The 19,080-nt window shown below is 34.9% G+C and overlaps 1 protein-coding gene across 3 annotated transcripts in view; it reads right to left on the bottom strand.

The window, feature by feature from the left end:
* The window catches only part of ATP7A (ATPase copper transporting alpha), a 132,210-nt gene that overhangs the window by 22,146 nt on the left and 90,984 nt on the right, over positions 1-19,080 (bottom strand). For all 3 annotated transcript variants that reach the window (XR_011434725.1, XM_005614286.4, XM_014728991.3), the window contains exons 6-14: positions 17,373-17,536; positions 13,035-13,196; positions 11,389-11,465; positions 10,970-11,195; positions 9,632-9,865; positions 8,129-8,220; positions 6,997-7,124; positions 5,888-6,042; positions 5,534-5,668 (exon numbers count right to left, since the gene is read on the bottom strand). Coding sequence is in view for 2 of the 3 variants with exons in the window: in XM_005614286.4 (XP_005614343.1) it covers positions 5,534-5,668; positions 5,888-6,042; positions 6,997-7,124; positions 8,129-8,220; positions 9,632-9,865; positions 10,970-11,195; positions 11,389-11,465; positions 13,035-13,196; positions 17,373-17,536 (1,373 nt within the window). In the remaining variant the exon portion in view is untranslated. The remainder of the gene's footprint in view (positions 1-5,533; positions 5,669-5,887; positions 6,043-6,996; positions 7,125-8,128; positions 8,221-9,631; positions 9,866-10,969; positions 11,196-11,388; positions 11,466-13,034; positions 13,197-17,372; positions 17,537-19,080) is intronic.

Raw genomic sequence — 19,080 nt, 5'->3', positions numbered from 1 at the left:
ACATACATTTTAAGATTCTTTGTTCCATTTCTGTGAAAAATGTTGTTGGAACTTTGATAGGGATTGCAGTGAATCTATAGATTGCTTTAGGAAGTATGGACATTTTAACTGTTAATTCTGCCAATCCAAGAGCACAGAATATCTTTCCGTTTCTTTGTGTCTTCTTCAATTTAAACAATGTTTTATAGTTTCTGGTGTACAGATCTTTCACCTCTTTGGTTAAGTTTATTCCTAGGTATTTTATTCTTTTTGTTGCAATTATAAATGGGATTGTATTTGTTTTTTTGAGGAAGATTAGCCCTGAGCTAACTGCTGCCAATCCTCCTCTTTTTGCTGAGGAAGACTGGCCCTGAGCTAACATACATGCCCATCTTCCCCTACTTTATATGTGGGATGCCTACCAAAGCATGGCTTGCCAAGCGGTGCCATGTCCACATCCAGGATCTGAACCGATGAACCCCAGGCCGCCAAAGCAGAACGTGCGTACTTAACCGCTGCGCCACTGGGCTGGCCCCGGGATTGTATTCTTAATTTCTCTTTCTGCTACTTTGTTCTTAGTGTACAGAAATGCAACTGATTTTTGTATGTTGGTTTTGTATCCTTCAACTTGACTGCATTCATTTATTATTTCTAAAAGTTTTTCAGTGGATTCTTTAGGGGTTTCTATATATAAAATCATGTCATCTGCAAATAGTGACAGTTTCACATCTTCTTTTCCAATTTGGATCCATTTTATTTCTTTTTCTTGCATGATTGCTCTGGCTAGGACTTCCAATATTATGTTAAATAAGAGTGGTGAAAGTGGGCATCCTTGTCTGGTTCCTATTCTTAGAGGGATAGCTTTTAGTTTTTCTCCATTGAGAACAATATTAGCTGTGGGTTTGTCAAATACGGCCTTTATCATCTTGAGGTATTTTCCTTCTATACCCACTTTATTTAGAGTTTTTATCATAAATGGATGCTGTATCTTGTCAAATGCTTTCTCTGAATCTATTAAGATGACCATGTGATTTTTATTCTTCATTTTGTTAATGTGGTGTATCATGTTGATTGATTTGCAGATGGTGAACCATCCCTGCATTCTTGGAATAAATCACACTTGATCATGGTGTGTGATCTTTTTAATGTATTGTTGTATTCAATTTGCTAGTATCTTGTTGAGGATTTTTGCATCAATGTTCATCAGTGATATTTGCCTGTAATTTTCTTTTTTTGTGTTGTCCTCGTCTGGTTTTGGTATGAAGATAATGTTGGCTTTGTAGAATATGTTAGGAAATTTCCTCTCCTCTTCAATTTTTTGGAAGAGTTCGAGAAGGAGAGCTATTAAGTCTTCTTTGAATGTTTGGTAGAATTCACCAGGGAAGCCGGCTGGTCCTGGACTTTTATTTTTGGGGAGGTTTTTGATTACTGTTTTGATCTCCTTACTGGTGATTGGTCTATTCAAATTCTCTACTGCTTCTTGTTTCAGATTTGGAAGGTTGTATGATTCTAAGAATTTATCCATTTCTTCTATATTATCCAATTTGTTGGTGTGTACCTTTTCACAGTATTCTTGTATAATCTTTTGTATTTCTGAGGTGTCTGTTGTAATTTCTCCTCTTTCATTTCTGACTTTGTTTATTTGAGCCTTCTCTCTTTTTTTTCTGGGTGAGTCTAGCTAAAGGTTTGTCAATTTTGTTTATCTTTTCAAAGAACCAGTTCTTGGTTTCATTGGTTTTTTCTATTGTTTTCTTAGTCTCTATTTCACTTATTTCTGCTTTTTTATTATTTCCTTCCTTCTGTTGATTTTAGACTTTGTTCTTCTTTTTCCAGTTCCCTTAGATGCACTGTTAGATTGTTTATTTGGGACTTTTGTTTGTGGAGGTAGGCCTCAATTGCTGTGAACTTCCCTCTTAGAACCACTTTTGCTGTATCCCATAGATTTTGGCATGCTGTATTTTCATTTTCATTTGTCTCCAGGTATTTTTTGATTTCTCCTTCGATTTCTTCATTGACTCAATAATTGTTCAGTAGCATTTTGTTTAATCTCCACATATTTGTGGCTTTTTTGATTTTCTTCCTGTAGTTGATTTCTAGTTTCACACTGCTGTGGTCAGAAAAGATGGTTGGTATTATTTCGATCTTCTTAAATTTGAGGCTTGTTTTGTGGCCTAATATGTAATGTATCCTGGAGAATGTTCCATATGCATTTGAAAAGAATGTGTATTCTGTGGTTTTTGGATGGAATGTTCTGTATATGTCTACTAAGTCCATCTGGCCTAATGTGTCACTTAAGGCCAATGTTTCCTTATTAATCTTCTGTTTGGATGATCTATCCATTGGTCTAAGTGGAGTGTTAAAGTCCCCTAGTATTATTGTGTTACTGTCTATTTCTCCTTTTATGCCTGTTAATACTTGCTTTATATATTTAGGTGCTCCTATGTTGGGTGCATAGGTAGTTACAAGTATTACATTTTCTTGTTGGACTGTTCCTTTTATCATTATGTAATGCCCTTCTTTGTCTTTTGTTACAGTTTTTGTTTTAAAGTCTACTTTGTCTGATCTAAGTATTGCTACCCCAGCTTTCACTTCTTTCCCATGCTGGAGTATCTTTTTCCATCCTTTCACTTTCAGTTTGTGATGTCTTTAGGTCTTAAGTATGTCTCTTGTATGCAGCATATATATGGGCCTTGTTTGTTTTATCCAATTGGCTACCCTATGCCTTTTGATTGGAGCATTTAGTCCACTGACATTTAAAGTAGCTGTTGATAAATATGTATTTATTGCCATTTTGTCACTTTTTTGGGGGGTGTTTTAGTCATTCTTCTCTGTTCCTTTCTTCTTTTCTTGCTCTCTTCCCTTGTGGTTTGATGGCTTTCTTTGGTAATGTGTTTGATTTCCTTTCTCTTACTTGTTTATTTATTATAGGTTTCTGGTTTGTGATTACCATGAGGTTCATATATAATACTCTACATATATAGCAATCTATAGTGAGTTGATAGTCTCTTTAGTTTGATCTCTTTCTAAAAGCTCTACTCTTTTACTCCTCTCCTCCCACATGTTATGTTTCTGAATCATATCTCTTATTTTGTATGTGTCTATCTATTACCCTCTTATCATTGAAATAGGTAATTTTAGTACTTTTGTCTTTTAACCTTCATATTATCTTCATAGGTGGTTGATCTGCTACCTTTAATGTATTTTTGCCTTTACCAGTGATTTTATTGCCTGCTTCTTTTTTTTCTGTTTTGATAATTTTCTTATCCCTATTTGTGGTCTTCTCTTTCCCACTTAAATAAGTCCCTTCAGCATTTTTTGTAGAACTGGTTTCTTGGTGATAAACTTCTTTAATTTTTGCTTGTCTGGGAAACTCTCTCTCCTTCCATTCTGAATGATAATCTTGCTGGGTAGAGTATTCTTGGCTGTAGGGTTTTTCCTTTCAGCTCTTTAAATAGCCTTTAGGGTTTCAGCTGAGAAATCTGCTGATAGCCTTATGGGCTTTCCTTTCTATGTCACTTGTTGCCTTTATCTTGCAGGTTTTAGGATTCTCTCTTTACCTTTAATTTTGGACATTTTAATTACAATATGTCTTGGTGTGGGTCTCTTTAAGTTTATCTTGTTTGGTGCTCTCTGTGCTTCCTGTACTTGGATGTCTGTTTTCTTCCTTAGGTTAGGAAAGTTTTCAGCTATTATTTATTCAAATAGATTCTCTGCCCCTTTGTCTCTCTCTTCTCCTTCTGGGACACCTATAATACAATTGTTAGTGCGCTTGATATCGTCCCAGAGTTCCCTTAGACTGTTCTCATTCTTTTTAATTCTTTGTTCCTTTATCTGTTCAGTTTGAGTGATTTCCTCTAGTCTTTTGTCCAGCTCACTGATCCGTTCTTCTGTATCATCTACTCTGCTATTGAGTCCCTCTAGTGAATTTTTCATTTCCAGTATTGTATTCTTCATTTCTGATTGGGTTTTTTTCAGTTTCCAATTCTTTGTTGACATTCTCACTGTGTTCATCCAGTCTTCTCCCAAGATCAGTGAGCATCCTTATGACTCCTTGTTTGAACTCCTTGTCAGGTTGATTGTTTATTTCTGTTTCATTTAGTTCTTTTTTGGAGTTTTGTCCTGTTCCCTTATTTGGAACGTATTCCTTTGCCTCCTCATTATGCCTCTTTCTCTGTGCTTATATCTATGTATTAGGTGAGTCAGCTATATCTCCTGATCTTGGAGACGTGGCCTTACGTAAGAGATGCCTTTTGAGGCCCAGCAGTTTCCACTGTTCTTTAAAGATAATGAAAAAAATTCATCCAATCACCCAGCATGCAAAGGGAGCTTAATCACATTTCTATAAAATTATTTTCACCGTAACAATGTGAACTGAGTATATCTAGTAGTATAGGGCTTAGTGACATTCAATATTGCTTGCGTGAGTAAATACAATTGACAGTATTAGGAAAATCTCCTAAGAACCCCTGAACTCATGAGAAAAAAATTCTGAAGGATACACATTCCAAAATACTCCCCAGACATCCTCTTGTTCAATGTGTACTTAACTAATGGGAATCATCAAAAGAAACTTTTTTATATTATCCTAATGACCATATCATGGAATAGATACATAGTTGTTACTATTCTACTTGTTCTATAATTGAAGGGATAAAGCATGAAACAGTGTACAGCATGGCATTTTTTAAAATAAAGAAACAATAAAGGAAGCCTTTCTTAGTAGTACTGGTTTTACAATGCTAGATTTTTACTAAGTTCTCAAATGCTTAAACTAAGTGTTCATCTAGGAGTTACAGATCTGTATAGAAACAGAGTTGGAATGGACTTTCATAGATATCTAAGCTCATGCTTTCATATATGTCATATGTGTATATTTTCACCTATATTAATCCCAATCCTGCAATTTAGGTATTATTATCAGTACATCACAAATGACAAAAGTGAGGATAAGAAAAGTTAAGCGATTTAAAGGTTATATCTCTAATATGAAGCATGGCCAGGTCCACTTTACCACTTTACGACACCATACTTTAGAGACTATCATACAACTAGAGAGGAACAGGCACTAATATTATCTTATATTTATAAAACATTTAATAAATTACAAAGTGTTTCTAATATATCATCTTATTTGACTTTCACAACTGCAAGTTATGCAGGATGGGTATTACTAAAATCTCACTTTATAGATGAGGAAACTGAAGCTGAGAGAGAAATTAAGTTGACCTAAGATCACATTGATGGGACGTGGCAGAGCTGAGATCCCAAGGTTTTCCTCAATATATCTACAGTCCTTTGTGAAAGTAAAATCATGCTGGGAATAAGACTAAGTATAAAAGGTAAAAGTTCAGTACTTGCTTTTAGAAAATCACAAGCCATCATGAAAAAAATCTCTTCAAAAGGCAATCTTTTACTTTTACATAAATGCAAATGTTATTCTTATCACCTTCCCACTCCAGTCCCTTAAAGATAATAGCATTTTCCATTTAGTTACTTATGTAAAAGATTCACAAATTGTTTTACATACGGTAAAGAGTTGTTAGAAGTCACTTACAGGAAAGTAGGCTTCCACAATTTCAAAATTCAGAAATCCAATTATAATCCAAACCAAGAGGGTAGCAATGGAAACAATAACAATAAAAGGAACAAAGTAGCCACTGAGTTTGTCTGCAAACTGCTGGATAGGAGCCTAGAATTAAATAATAATAATAATAATAAGTATATCAAAAGTCTCCTTTTCTGATAATAAATACAGAGTATATTTCGTATTGAGCACAAAGAGAAATATTTTAATAAACTCCATATTAATGCAATGAGAATGAAGGGAAAACACAAAAACTAGATGAAGATTTATACTGAGCAGGCTTTAAGGAAAATACTTTCTCTTTCTCCTAGGGAGTTAAGTTACCTTGGATGTTTGCGCCTCCTCCACAAGTTTGACAATTTGAGAAAGGGTTGTGTCTCCTCCAACGTGGGTTGCACGGATAAGTAGTGACCCATTCTGGTTAATGGAACCAGCAATTACTGTGCTGCCAGGTTTCTTGGCCACAGGCATTGCCTCCCCTGTATAAGGAATAAAGATAAGATTTAGTGAGCATAAATAAACACTATCTTGAAATGTACCATTATTTGTTAAGTCAAAAAATATCTAGAAAAGAGATTCTTATTTCTGAAATAGAATCTGGACAAATGCCTAGGTGAAAGTTGCCCTACCTCTTCCCTTATATCAATTCTGGGCCAAGCCCAGGGGTGCATATCTTAAACTGGGAAAACCTAATATGTTAGCTCTTGTTGGCAGATACTTTTGGAGCTCCAAAAGGGAGTTCTTGTTTGTAATAACTACTGGGGAGACATGGGGTGCTGCTACTCCAATTTAGTGAGCCAGGGTCAGGGATACTAAATTTACTACAATGTGTAAGACAGTCCCCTGGTACTAAGAGTTGTGCCATCCAAACTGGCAGTAGCACCCCTATTGAGAAACAGAGTCCTAAATGATTTCCACATTGTCCATAAGCTGAGCTTCTTCCGGCACCATCCTGAGGGTTGAAGGAGGAAAGGTGTTATTTTGCTTCTGCTCTGGATTGGCCTTAGTTATGTAAGATCTCTCAAACTGCTCCAGGTCTGCTCCCTTAGAGCAGACCCTGATGTGGGAAAACCTGGAGTCCTATGCCAGCTCAGACTAGACCAGTCTTTAGAGCAGAAAGACAAAATAGTATTTGCCCTGGAAAATTTACCTAAGTCTATTGGGCTCTACAGCAGAATGAAAACTTCCTTTGGTTATACATTCTAGTAATTAACAATCCTCAGTAAAAAGAGCCTTGAGTAGCATAACTAAAACCACAAAGTAAACCTGTATAAATTGATTTAATACACTCTTAAAAAGAACTCATATTGCCTTTGCTCATTATATACTCATTCCATACTTTCTACAAAAAGCTCTTTACCTTTCATGCCTATTTTGAATTAACACTTTGGATTCACTTCACTTTCATGTCATGATCCTCTGAAAGAACATACCTGTGATGAGAGACTCATCTACCATAGAATGTCCTTCAATAACACGACCATCCACTGGAAATTTGCCTCCTGGAACCACTTTAATGATGTCTCCACGTTGTACAAGTTCCACATCCACTTGTTCTTCACTGAATGTGAGTTAAAATAAAAAGCATCGTGACAATATGCTTCTCAGCCTGATCCGTCCATGCGAGCTTTTTAGCTCATGTCAAACTTGTGGCTCCACAATTGCTACCACTGGAAGCCAGAAGCTCTATTTAAGCTAGCAACTGCAATGTCAGTCCTGTCCACTGCTGGGGAACAGCTCAGTACCTGGCTCAAAGTAGGCACTCTAAATATTTGTAGGACAGTCATTGAATGAATAAATGAAAGCTTTAGAAAATAATATAATGGGGTTTTATTTCACTAAACAATTTATTTGTGTAAATTTGCCTAAACAATTTTATGAGTATACAAATGAGAAATACAAAAGAGTGAAATCTTTTCAAGCCTTTAGCTCTTACTTCCAGTTTACAGGTAACACAGGAGTTATAGAACAAGTTAAATGGCACCACAAGGAAGCAAAGAGACAAATTCAGACTGTGGGATATTCTACAGGACAACTGATGGATGTTTCTTTCACCAACCAACTGTAGAGACAGGGAGGAGTGGGGAGGAAGCAAGGAGGGGAAATGGAGGGAGGAGCTGTGTAGATTAAAAGAAACACGTCAGTCAAATGCAATGATGAATAGATCTTGTTTAAATTCCATCTTAAACTAAGAAACTTAAAACATTTTGGAGACAAAGGGAGAAATATGAATAAGGACTGCGTATTAGATGATATTAAGGAATTATTGTTCATTTTGGTAGATGCAATATGGTATTATACTTATATAAGAATATGTCCTTTTCTCAGAGATACTACAGGAATATTTAGCAGTAAAACAATATGACTGGGATTTACTTTAAACTACTACCACAACAAGAGAAAGAAAGATAGGATGCATAGATGAAGGGTGGCAAATACAAAGAATTGCTGAATGTGAGAGACAGATTATGTAGGTTCATCATACCCTTCTCTCTACTTCTGTATATATTTGATATTTTTCATAAGAAGTTAGAAAAGAGAAGGGGGAAGAATGAAGATAAATACCTCAAGAGGATATTATCAGAGTCAAGAGTTACAATAGTTGCTTCTGTAGCTTGTAGTGAAATTAGCTTGGCAAGAGCCTCTGAGGTTTTGCCCTATAAATTAAAACAAACATGTTAACAATGCTGAGGAAGAAAAAGCTCAAGTCTTACCTAAAATAAAGATACAATCTTTAACATTTACTCAAAAGGCAGCTTTAGGAATATTAATTAGTTCAAATGAGAAAATGTTTCACTTCAAAAATACGAAGTACACAAATATAAAATGTATTACTAGGTATAATTTATAAATAAACAATGTAAATTAATAAAAACATCACGAACCCAATAGGTACAAGGGCAAAGGACATGAACAGGTAATTCATTTAAGAAGAAATATAATACCTAATATGTGGAAAAATGTTTATCCCTGCTATTAATAGAAGAAACGCAAACTAAAGCAACTCCATGATACCATCTAATGCCTACTAACTTAGCGAGAATTTAGACAGGAGTAAATGCTGATGAAGTAGTAGTAAAACAACTTTATTAACATACCCTTGCTGGCAAAAATTGTTACCGTGTGTAGCATGAGCCATAGAAAGGTGTATGCCCTTTAATCATATCCTTTGTAATTTATCTTAAGATACTAATTCAATAGAAACAACTATTAGACATGAATATGTTTAATGCAGGATTATCTAAAATTAAAAATTAGAAACATTCTAATTGAGAACAAAACCAGAATGGTTTAGTAAATTACAGTAGATTGATTTGACAGAATATTATTCAGAAATACCAAATAATTATCTAGACTGCAAAAAGGAGCAAAAAACCTTATAGTGTTAAGAGTAGAAAGTGGTATGTAAACTATGTTTGCCACTCTGTAAAATATAATCGTATGTAAAACAGGATTAGAAAGTGAGTTCCATTATAGCATGGGATTACAGGTGAATCTTTTTCCATCATTCTAAATCTTGTGGTCACACTAAGTTTTCCATTAATAATGTGATATAAATAAATAAAACAAGTACTTCTCAAATGTCTCTCTCAAAATAAACATGGACATATGATACTATCTACAGTATTAATTCCATAAATTTGATAAATCTTCCAAAGGAATATTTAACTTAAAATATTGCCCAGGGGCTGGCCCGGTTGCACAGTGGTTAAGTGCACACGTTCTGCTTCTCAGCGGCCCAGGGTTCGCCACAGTTCGGATCCCGGGTGCGGACATGGCACCGTTTGGGATGCCATGCTGTGCTAGGCGTCGCACATATAAAGTAGAGGAAGATGGGAAGGGATGTTAGCTCAGGGCCAGGCTTCCTCAGCAAAAAAGAGGAGGACTGGCAGTAGTTAGCTCAGGGCTAATCCTCCACAAAAAAAAATAAAATGTTGCCCAAAAACACTTCCTTCAGTAAATGGTTAACTACATAAATCAATGTATATTCCCAGTACGTGGTCTAGAAAATATTATGGTCATTTCTCCACACAAGATTTTAACAAATGTCAGTCTTTCTTACTTTACCTTTGCTATATGTTCCAGCCACCGGCCTAGTGCAATAAACACAAAAAGCATAGGAGGCGTGTCAAAGAAAGTAATAGGGTTCACTTTGGCTCTCTCATACATTGCAACCAGAAGAATAACCAAAGAGTAGGCAAATGCAATGGTGGTGGCCAGCACAATCAGCACGTCCATATTCGCAGTTTTATGCTTCAGTGCTTTGTAGGCCTGAATGTAGAAGTGCCAGCCTCCGAAAAACTGTAATATAGAAACAATAATCATTGCTTTTTTAAAAAATGCGGAAATTCACATATATACCTCAATAGCTAAGATACAGTATCAATGTTAACTTCCTTTGGCTTTTATCTAATCCATAAACACTAAGGAGAGATTCTAAGCTGCACCAATAGTGTTTGTATTTTAGCAGAGATGTGTGTGTAGGGATTCAAATTGCTGTGCAAGCCCTTGGCAACTGTCCTCTATGATCCAATGGATATTTCATAATATAAGCATAGTCACATGGTTCTTGGATTTTTCTTTTTGAACTGGGGAAAGAATTACATTCTTCTAACAAGGATTTTTTATATAAAACTCACCTCCCCCTTTCCAAAATTTAACCTAAGTGGTATATCACAAGCTATGGGATCTGTGGCTGTTTTTGTTGGAAAACTTAACTGAAAAGCTTATTTTTCATTAGTATAAAGAAACATACTACGATGTTTTAAAAATCATTATTGCCTTTTATAAGGGTCAGAAAAAGGAATAGATTTGTTATTAGACTAGGAATTAAATTAGGAATTTATTAGATGAACACTTAGATGGAAGTGTTTCACAGTAAAAGTTTATCTTGGAGATAAAGAGAAGAACTGAAAACATACAGAAAGTAATGAACTCAAGTGCCAGGGAGAAATAACAAAAACAATAATATAATATAATAATTATTATAATTACTTTATTTTATATAATAAATTTAAAACATATTTATAATGTATTTAATAGAATTAATATAAATATAATTGGTTCTAATATATTTAATATAAAATATTAAATATATTTTATTATTATAATAATGTAAATTTAAATATAAAGTTATATCCAATAGCAGATATGAATACCAAATTCATATCTGAATATGAATTGCACTCTTATTCTCTGTTTGTCACTAAACAATATCCTTAAGGAGTTAAGTGGAATTTATTATCTACTTGAACTAACCACTCAGTCTAAGATTATTTTTGTAAAGCATCCAGCATAAAATAATCAGACTTCTGGCTAATATCTGATCTGCAACTGAAAATAGCCTTGCCTGCCACATTTTGGCTATTTTTCATTATTAAATACACTTGCTAACATTTCACTTGCCTGTACAGGTACACACAATAAAAAGGATAGCAAATTCATAATGGACAATCCTGGCAGGATCTGGCGCTCCAGGAACATAGAAGAATGAATGTGGATCATTTCTTCTTGACTTATGTTCTGATTATGGTGAAGAGTTTCAAGGTGGTGGTCCATAACCATCATATATATCATCAGCCCCATTACAGGAATACAGAAAAATAGGCTCACAAGGAAGGACCGTCTCCATCTTATATAGAAAAGAAAACTCATTTTAGTAAGTAGTTAATGGTTAAAGATTCTATGTACTATAGAGAAATATAAATTGTGACCACTCCACCCAGTATAGGGATGATGTTATAAAAACCCACATGCTAAGAGGATGTTAAATTTGTAACGAGGAGTCAAACTCTGTTTTTCACTGACACTCCGAAAGTACTTACTGTCTTATTTCTCGTTTATGGTCTAGGTGGCTTGCTGACCGATCCTTCTTGACCAAAGAAGCTTTAAAACCTAAGCTCTAAGGAAATTCATGAGAAAACAATTATTTCACTGAACACATAAATATTATATAGAGAAATTCTAAGCCATGGTATTGTCATTAAGAACAATTCAATTCAATTACTGGGTGCAAGTCAATCTGGGAAATACAAAGATGAAAATGTGCTTCCTTCCCTTAATTACCTTTGTTTCTAATCTTTCATCAAAGAAAGGAATATTTCCTCAAGTCTAGTTAACATCTTCCTACTGTTCTCAAATTAATGATTTAACTCAAGCACAGCTGTCCTCAGTAGAGGTTCCTATTATAACAAAAAGTAAACTAAAGCCTCCAATAAGCAATTTTGGAAAAAAGCAGAATCTGTTCCTTGGTCAGGCTGACAGAGTGTTTGATGACCTACTAAGAAAGAATTCAGCAGTAAAAACATACATTTTATGTTTAGACAAGCATCATCTACTAGTACCGATGTATATTAATCACTTTCTAAAAAATTTTAGCTTTGACATCTACCTATCCATCCATCCATCCCCTGAACAAGTACAGAAAATTGAATAATAGGCCACAAAAGCTAGCCCATATTAAATCTATTATTCAACGCCTTGCATATGCAGTCTTTACTCTTGTTCTATCAGAAAAAAACACAAACAAAAATGTTCCTCAATAAAACAAAGTATAAAAAGAAAACTACACCTAAGTAAGACTCATGAGCATAGACAGTAACATACACTATACTTTCAAGTGCTAAGGAAAATGCTGCCATCTTATGTTTGTTGGCAATGTAACACAGTGAAAAGAGCAAGCACAAGCTTTGGAGTCAGATTAGGCTCAAATCCCAGCTATGACACTTACTAGCTATGTGACTTTGGGCAGGTGACTTAACTTCTCTTAACCTGAGTTTCCTCACCTCCAAAATGAAGATGACAGCATTGTTGTGAGAATTAAATTAAAAGAGTTGAAGCTTTGCAATCTTGGTAACTGGCACATAGTAGATACTCAATAATATCAGCTCCACAAAGATGTTAATGGTATTATTACCTAAACTAATAGGATCTTATCTGAACCATAATATACTTTAGATCATTAGAACACCAATGCTATACCACACTGAAACTTTTCAAGCACGTTCAAATGTACTACCACTTAAGATTAATTGAAGAACACAGGATGAATTTGTCACAATGAAAAGGATTTGGTCTTTTAAAATTCTTACTTTAACTTAAAAATACATCATTTGCTTTGACCTAACAAACAATAAAGCATCTAGCAGGATGCTCCACTTTCTTAGTGATTAACATGAACCTTACTCAAAACAAATTGTATTTTACTTCCATTTTCTAAATGATTTGTGGTTCTACCTTAAGCCTGCACCTGATTAATAGTGCCAATGTGCCTTTGCCTAACTCTTCTTGATAAAGACCAAAAAAAAAAAACGCAGACACATTTACATTAAATCTTGAGGCAGATGTTGTTTACAGTAAATGAAGGGGTCAGGTTTTTTTCACTGTCTCTATCTGATACAAACCAGAAGTGATTCAAGGGAGTGCTGACTGAACCGGTAAGAACACAGAAATGCAAAATCTTGGCACTTACTTCAATTGTATGGATAATATCTCTGGGACCAATAATTTCTGGATCGTATTTAATATGTGCTTTGTTGGTTGCCAGGGCCACAGAGCAGTAGAAGATCCCTCTGTGTTTTGTGAGGGTAGACTCTATTTTATGTACACAGGAGGCACATGTCATTCCTCTCACCTGTTAAAGACAAACGCTTCGTTAACCAGAAATATACTGTTTCCTCCATCAAACATGAGTTATTAATTTAAACTAAAAGAACTGTTGTAACATGGGATTAACAGAGATCTTATCTGCACTACTAACACGCTTTAGATATTATCATTAAAACACCGTTTTGTATCACACAGAACAAAGATATGGTCCCAGCTGCAATAAGTTAAATAGTAGAGGATCTCATTAATAGTCTCCCTATTCCTGTCAAGGAAGTGGTAGAGGATTTGATATCTATCATTATTTCTTGTATTCAATGCTTTGCTTTCCTCTAGATTTTTTTTCATGCTGCTGAAGTGTATAGCTTTTAGTATTACTTTCAGTGGAGGTTAATGGATGACAAACATGTTCTACCTTTGTCTAAAAATGTATTTTGCCCTATGTCTATTTTTTTTAAATGTTACTTTTTTATTTTTATTTTTATTTTTTTTTTTGAGAAAGATTAGCCCTGAGCTAACTGCTGCCAATCCTCCTTTTTTTGCTGAGGAAGACTGGCCCTGAGCTAACATCCGTGCCCATCTTCCTCCACTCCATATGTGGGATGCCTGCCAGAGCATGGCTTGCCAGGCGGTGCCATGTCTGCACCTGGGATCCGAACTGGTGAACCCTGGGCCGCCAAAGCAGAATGTGCGGACTTAACCACCATGCCACCGGGCCAGCCCCTACCCCATGTCTTGAGTGAGGTTATAGTTCAGTTGGGTATTAAATTCTAAAATGGAGGGTCAGGACTTCTAGCATGACTCTGTGAAGAGCTCAGCAAATCCTTTCCCCAAAAGGCAATGATAAAACTGGACAAAAGTTTCAAAAAACAACCACTGAAAGACTCTGAGAAGTGACCAAAGTGTATACAACAAATTATGAAGTATTTATTCAAGAATATCTACTGAAGGGAAATTCTTCTCTCCATAGAAGCAATGAGAAAACTGACAAAAATTATCGGAAGGAACTTTTTCAGAAATTTAGAAATTAAACAAAAGCTTGCAGCAATCCAGGAAGCATTTATTCAAGAAAATCAGATAAATTCTGATAAAACAGCAAGCTATGTGGCATTATAATTTGCCTTATTCCCACTCTCTCCCCTCCAGCTCTGCGGTAGCCATGAAGACCAAAAGCCCACAATCATGGTGGAAAACAGCATCAGGGAAGCCACCAGATAGGGCAGAAAAGGGTTAGAGTTCCTTTGAAGACTCATTCCCAGAAAAGTAACACTATTTTACCTGTCTGATGGTTCTCTGAAATATCCTACTTGCAAAGATGTCTGTGTTTGTCCTAACCAGAGCTCAGCGAGTACAAAAAGCCTTTTCCCAGGGAGAATTTGTCAAAAACAATTAGAGGCAATTATTTAACCTTGTGGCTGCCTGAGTCAATGGAAAACAGTCGGGGCAAACAATAGCCTAACCAAAAACCCTAAAAGGAAAAGCTGGGAAGCAAGATGTTCATAAGAGTTCCAACATATTCCTAGGAATCTAGCAGGCCACGCTCATGCATAGGGTTATGCACATGTCCAGGGCTGTGTGCATGCTCAGAAAAGATCTGAAAAGGCCCTAATCTCTCACGTCAGGCTGACCTTTAGGTCCTGCAGAAGGAGGAAGTGAAGGCTAAGGCAAAATTGACAACTGCATGCTAGAGCATTGAAGGCATGCCCCAACGTTACACAGCTCCTCAGCAAAGACTGGGAAACTTACTGGTTCCAGGTATTTAAGGAAATCTCTGTACAATCATTAGCTGACCACTGAGCTAACCAAGTAGAGACTTCAGTGGCCACACACAACAAAGAATATAGACTTTATAGAATTAGTTCAGAAAAGTCACTAAACAAATAATAACAATGACAAACAGCAACAACCTTGAGGAGGGGGTAAGAATCTTATTTCCAGAGTTACCACACTATATTTTCAACAAAAAATTGTGAGACATGCAATGAAACAAGAAAGTGTGGCCCACACACAGGAAAAAAAAATCAATAGAAACTGTTCCTGAAGAAGCCCAGACATTGGACTCACTAGGCAAAGATGTTAAATCAGCTATTTTAAATATATTCAGTGAACTAAAGAAAACCATGTTTAATGAATTGAAGGAAAGTATGATAACAGTACCTCACCAAATAGAGAATATCAGTAAAGAGATAGAGGTTATTAAAAAGGCCCAGTGGAAAGTCTAGAGTTGAAAAGTACAATAACTGAAATGAAAGCAGTGCCTATAGGGAAATTTACAGCTGTAAATGCTAATATTAAAAAATAAGAAAGATCTCAAATAAATAACCTAACCTCCCACCTTAGGACACCAGAAAATGAAGAGCAACCTAAACCTAAAGCAAGGAGAAGGAAGGAACTAATAAAGATTAGAGTGAATATTAACAAGAGAGAGAATAGAGAAAATCAATAAAACCAAAAGTTGGTTCTTTAAAAAGATCGACAAAATTGACAAACTAGACTGAACAAGGGAAAAAAGAAAAGACTCAAATGAATAACATCCAGAATGAGGAGTGATTGCTAATAGGTATGGGGTTTCTTTTGGGAGTGATGAAAATGCTTTGAAATTAGATAGTGGTGACAGTTGCACAACTCTGAGAATATACTAAAAACCACTGAACTGTATACTTTAAAAGGGCAAGTTTTAGGGTATGTGAATTATATTTCAATAAAGCTATTAATTTCTAGAAGTCTTTAAAAAATAAAAACCTACCCATTCTTTTTAATAGCTGCTTAGTATCCCATAGTATGGATGTACCATAATCTAGCTACCTAGTCCCCAATGACTGACATTTAGTTATTTTCTATCTTTTGCTATTATAAACAATATACAACGAACATTTTTGTACACATTTCATTTCATACATATGCAGATATGTCTATTGGATAACTTCCTACGAGTGGAACTTCTGAGGCAAAGGCTATGTGTGACTTTACTTTTGATAGATATTGCCAAAGTCCTCTGCTGAGAACTTGTATCAACTGACATTCCACCAGCAATAGATGAGAGATCACATAGGGTTAAAAAGTTGTTTTTTATCTTTACCAATCTAACAGATGAAAAATGGCATTTCGATGTAGTTTTAATTTGCTTTACTCTTATTACAAGTGAGGTTAAACATCTTTTCATGTGTTTTAAGGAGGCACTGTTTTGGCTCTTCCATGAAATGCCAGTTCACATCCTTTGCCATCTTTCTTTTGGGTTGTTGGCTCTTTTCTTATTGATTTATAACAGTTCTTCATATATTAAGAAAATTAACCTTCATCTATGATATGAATTACAATTATTTTACCTGCCTTTCGAATTTATTTATGGTGTTTTTATCCCAAGAAGAAATTTTTATATACCTGAATTTATCAATCTTTTCTTTTATGAGTTTTGATGTGATATTTAGAAAGGCCCTTCCTACTGGTATTTTTTAAAGGATGGATTAGATGTTATCACTGCGGAAGGCTGAGAAGAGGCTACATGGAAATTCCCTGTACTATTTTTGCAACTTCTTTGTGAGTCTAAAATTATTTACACAATGGATTGATGGACTGATGGAATTGTAAAATCTAAGTAGTGTGTATGAGGGTATCCACTATACAACTCTTTTGACTTCTCTGATGTCTGAGATTTTTATAAGAAAATATTGAAAAAAAAGGCTCCAAATACTTCATCTAGTAATTTCATGGTTTCAATTTTTCCATTCAAATTTTTTTGCGAGCTGGAACTTACTTTGGTACAGGGTTAAATTTTTTGTTTTAATTGTTTAAGTTATATGAATAAAACTTGAATTGCGTGGTTGGAGAAAATAACCATTTTAAACAAATAGGCCCTGCAGCTGGTTTTATGACTTCAATTATAAAACTCAAGTCTTTAATGCATCTGGAATTTATTCTTTCACATGCTACTAGGTAGATACTATATTTGAAATGTTGATTTTTATTTATTCATTCAAACCCAATTCTTCTTTTTTGGTTCTTAATAGAGATATATGATTATCTTTTACATTCTATGCTTGAAGGCCACCATTAAGTCATATTTAATCTTTTCATTTTCCAGTTTCCTTAATTTTCCTTTTATGTCTTATTTTCCCAACCTTTAATTATCTTTTGGACTCTTTTCTCAATCTTCACCATGTTTTTTCTGGAAGTTTTATTAAATCACACAAAAATTCTTACTTACAACAAGTTCCAAAATGCCATCTCCGCCATCAGCATTTTCTATTACAGTGGCTCCAAACCCAAGTTCTCGGATGAACTCAGCTATAATTGGGGGTTGTATGACAGCAGGATTATATCTTACTTCTGCCTTGCCAGCCATCAGAGCCACAAGTACAGAATATATTCCTAGGAGCATTGATGAGAAAAACAATTCAGAATACATTCCTTATAAAAAGAGTAATGTTATAGTAGTTTATTTTTTCATTTAACTGTGAAAGGATTAACGTGAATCTGGAGAAATTTATTACTTAACTTTTACACCGTCTTGAACCAAAACCAAATAAAACTATGTGAAAACAGGGCCTTATTTTCTTAAACTTTTTATTATGGAAATTTTCAATTATATATATATACACACAAAAGAGAGAACAACATAATAAACCTGATGGACCCATCGCCCAGCTTCAACAACTATCAATAATACTGGCCTGATCTTGTTTCATTTATATCCCACCCACTTTCTCCCTGCCCTCAACTCTGATTATTTTGAAGCAAATCCCAGACATCATATCATTTGATATGTAAATATTTAAATACGTATCTCTAAAAGATAGATTCTTCTTTAAAAAAAAGCCATAATACCATTGTCACACCTAAAATAAAATAATTCCTCAATATTATCAAATATCCAATCAGTATTCACATTTCCACAATTGTCTCATAACTGTTTATTACTTTGTTTAACACAGTTGGTTTTAATGGGGACCCAAACAAGGCTCATGAATTGCATTCGGTTGAGATCCTATCATGTAAATACAAGCATTTTTAGAAACTAATATGACAGAGTCCTAGAGAAAAGAACTCATATACTTAGGAAATCACTGCAGTTGTAGCAAAGAATCCAAGAATGTACCAATGTACACATTATGATATTATCAAGTAATGGTCATTTCTTGAAATTCTCAAGTTTTATGTCTGACACTCACTAATCTAAAACGCTCTTATTCCCAGGGGAAAAAGTGCCACACAACTTGTTAACAGAACAAAGGAGTTCATTTTACGGCAGTCCTGCTGTTCTCTGTGCAAGCCTTTTGTTAACAACTGTCCCATTTCTCTAGGCCAGCGATTGCTCTTGTTACCAGGAAGAAAATTAACTCCGCATAGCAGAAAGGGCAGTTCTTTCTAGGAATCTGTAGCTACCTGACAGGGGAAGGGATCAATGGTCCAGAGGTCATCTCTGGGGATTGACCAAAAAAAAAAAAAAAAAAACAAAACCCACCAAATATTAACCTAGTAATAGTTTTTAAGAAGAAAACAGAGTACCTAATATAATCTAAGTTTTCTATATAACATGCTTACACTCTGGGCTTGGCAGGTACCAAATAATTGAGAGGATCACTTCATGGGAAAGTGTCAATAATAAGAGAAGGATAGAGAGAAAGTAGAAAAAATCTTTTTACTCCAGTTGAATGTAATCTAAAGCCAAACAGAAATAGAAGGAAAAATCTGATTTCAAAATATATTTCATACTTAAACAAAATTATGGATAATTTTTAAAATTCTTACTTCAAACTATAATTAGAACTCTTTCTATTCATTTTTAGAAATGTAATGCAGACTAAATGGAGGAAAGACCAGTGTTACTTAGTTTAAAAATAAAAGTGAATGTAGTGACCCCAGCTAGGCGAATGGTATTTCCTAATTGGGTTAAGACGTGGTAAAGGGGATAG

Source organism: Equus caballus, chromosome X (genome assembly GCF_041296265.1).
Source record: "Equus caballus isolate H_3958 breed thoroughbred chromosome X, TB-T2T, whole genome shotgun sequence".
NCBI lineage: Eukaryota > Metazoa > Chordata > Mammalia > Perissodactyla > Equidae > Equus > Equus caballus.
Note: the sequence above shows the minus strand (reverse complement) of the source record. Positions and strands in the feature narration are given on the sequence as shown.